At 63.8% G+C, this 2,042-nt stretch overlaps 1 protein-coding gene across 1 annotated transcript; it reads left to right on the top strand.

Annotated features, from left to right (window-relative positions):
• Window positions 1–507: 507 nt before the first annotated feature.
• On the top strand, window positions 508–1,852 carry MNEG_16711 (ATP-binding cassette sub-family A member 1; the record flags this gene model as incomplete). Its single annotated transcript, XM_014034819.1, has 4 exons — window positions 508–575; window positions 891–1,053; window positions 1,341–1,430; window positions 1,742–1,852. The coding sequence occupies 4 exons, from the start codon at window positions 508–510 to the stop codon at window positions 1,850–1,852; spliced, it is 432 nt and encodes a 143-aa protein (XP_013890273.1).
• Between the last annotated feature and the right edge of the window lie 190 nt (window positions 1,853–2,042).

The raw sequence follows: 2,042 nt of genomic DNA, 5'->3' as shown, positions 1-2,042 counted from the left end.
CGCCAGGAGGGACAGATGCTGCCGCCGCCCCGCCGACGCCCCAGCCGTGCGAGCCGGCGCCGCTGCCAACGATCCGGGTCACCAACCGGCCGCTGCCCCTTCAGGTGCAATCTGAGATGCGAGATCTGAGGTCCGAGGTCCACAAGATCTTGACTGAAAGCATTCTCGTCGCAGAGGGATGTCGAGCTGGCAGCTCAATCCTTTTCTGTTGCGACCCGCCCAAATGCCCTCTTCCTGCGAATTCCCTCATTCCACACCCCACCCCACCTACCTCACCTACCTCAATTATGTGACCTGCACCCTGCCCCCACCCACACCGTCGGCGCCCTGGAAACGCTTCAAAACGTGCCCCCAACAATACGACAGAGCGCACTCTCTTTGCAGATCCCCGCCCACCCCAACACCCCTGCCTCAACCAACCCGACATTGCACCCCTCGAAACCTCCTCAAAACCCTGATCAGCGCGGCGAGGCCGCCCTGGCGGTCCAAGAGGATGCGTCCGCTCTCATGCTCGTGCTGTGCGTCACCCTGGCCGGCAGCGTGCTCAGCGCGTCCTTCGTGGTCGCGCTCGCCAGGTGAAGGGCTTGCGGGTGGCGGGCCCCATTATTGTGCGCCAACACAGCGCGCCTGGGGCCTGCGGAATTGTTTGCGACTTCTTTGCACCTGATCTTTGACCTGTTGGTGTAGAGGATTGACTTTTCTGGCGCATGGGCGGGACGGGGGCCGGGGCGGGGGAGGGGGCTGTCGGCAGGTCCACCTTTGCAGCTTCATCCTATTTTGTTGGGATGACGATTCTGTATACTTTGTAAACACATCACACACAGCCGCAGCGCAAGATTGACTCGCCAATCAGCCCCGCACCTCCACACCCCTCACCCACGCCCCCCCAGGGAGCGCGACAGCGGCTTCAAGCACCTGCAGCTGCTGGCCGGCGCGCCCCCCACCGCGTTCTGGGCCGCCAATTTTGCCGCCGACATGCTGGCGTTCAGCCTGCCCGCGGGCGGCATTGTGGCGCTCGTGGCGCTGACAGGGAAGCGGCTGCCGTCGCTGCAGGTGCGTCGGGCGCGGCGGGCGCCCGGCTGCGTGCGGCCGCTGCGCTTGGCGGGGCCTTCAAGGGATTTAGGGGTTTGCTGGAGGATGATTCAGAGGGAATGCGCCCCCCTGCCACCCCCGCAAGGGACAGCATACCGCCAAATTGCAGCCAGCGGTTCTGTCTGTCGCACCTGCTGCGCCTGCATGTTTATTTCTTCTGTGCGCCTGTCACCACCGTTGTCGACAGCCGCCGCGCATGGACACCCAATCGAATTTCCACCTTCTGCCCCCTCGCCACGCCACGCCAGGGGCCCCGCCTGGCTGCGCTGGCGTCCCTTCTGTGGGCGTTTGGCGCCGCGGGGCTGTCCACCACCTACATGCTGCACCCGATCTTCTCGGTGAGAACTTCCCACTCCTCTATGACTGCGCGCTTTCAAGTGTGAGCGAGCAAGTGCGCTATTCCAAACCCTAAAGCTTCAACCTAAACTCTGAACCCAGCCTCCGCCCCAGCCATTCCCCGCGGCTGCATTCAACAGCGCGGCCGTCATGATCTGGGCTGGCAATGGCTGCGGCGGCACACGGTTTGTCTTGTGCAGCCTGCGAGCTGCAGCCCTGTGGCCGCCAGAACCCGCAGGCCTGAGCTTCCCAACACCCCGAATCAAAATCATCTCAACAAGTCACCCAATGCATCTGGTAATCGCCGCCGCAGGATGAGATGCGAGCCCTGCAGCGCCTGAACAGCGCCTACTTCCTCACGGGCTACCTCGGGTTCCTCGCGACATGGGTGGGTCGACGAGATCTTCAGATCACGCTGATCTGAGGTCTCCAGATCACAGCACCGCCGGCGCGGCCTGATCCCGATTCAAACATCATCAGGCATATGCCCGTCTAGCCCGGCAGCTCGCGAGCGCGCCGCTTGACGTGCGTATGCGAGCCACAGGAGTTGTCGTCGTCGACCTGCAGGAGCAAAACTAGTAAGCCTGCCCTCCTCCCCCCCCCCCCCCCCCCCC

This window comes from Monoraphidium neglectum (assembly GCF_000611645.1).
Source record: "Monoraphidium neglectum strain SAG 48.87 unplaced genomic scaffold scaffold06693, whole genome shotgun sequence".
Classification (NCBI taxonomy): domain Eukaryota; kingdom Viridiplantae; phylum Chlorophyta; class Chlorophyceae; order Sphaeropleales; family Selenastraceae; genus Monoraphidium; species Monoraphidium neglectum.
Note: the sequence above shows the minus strand (reverse complement) of the source record. Positions and strands in the feature narration are given on the sequence as shown.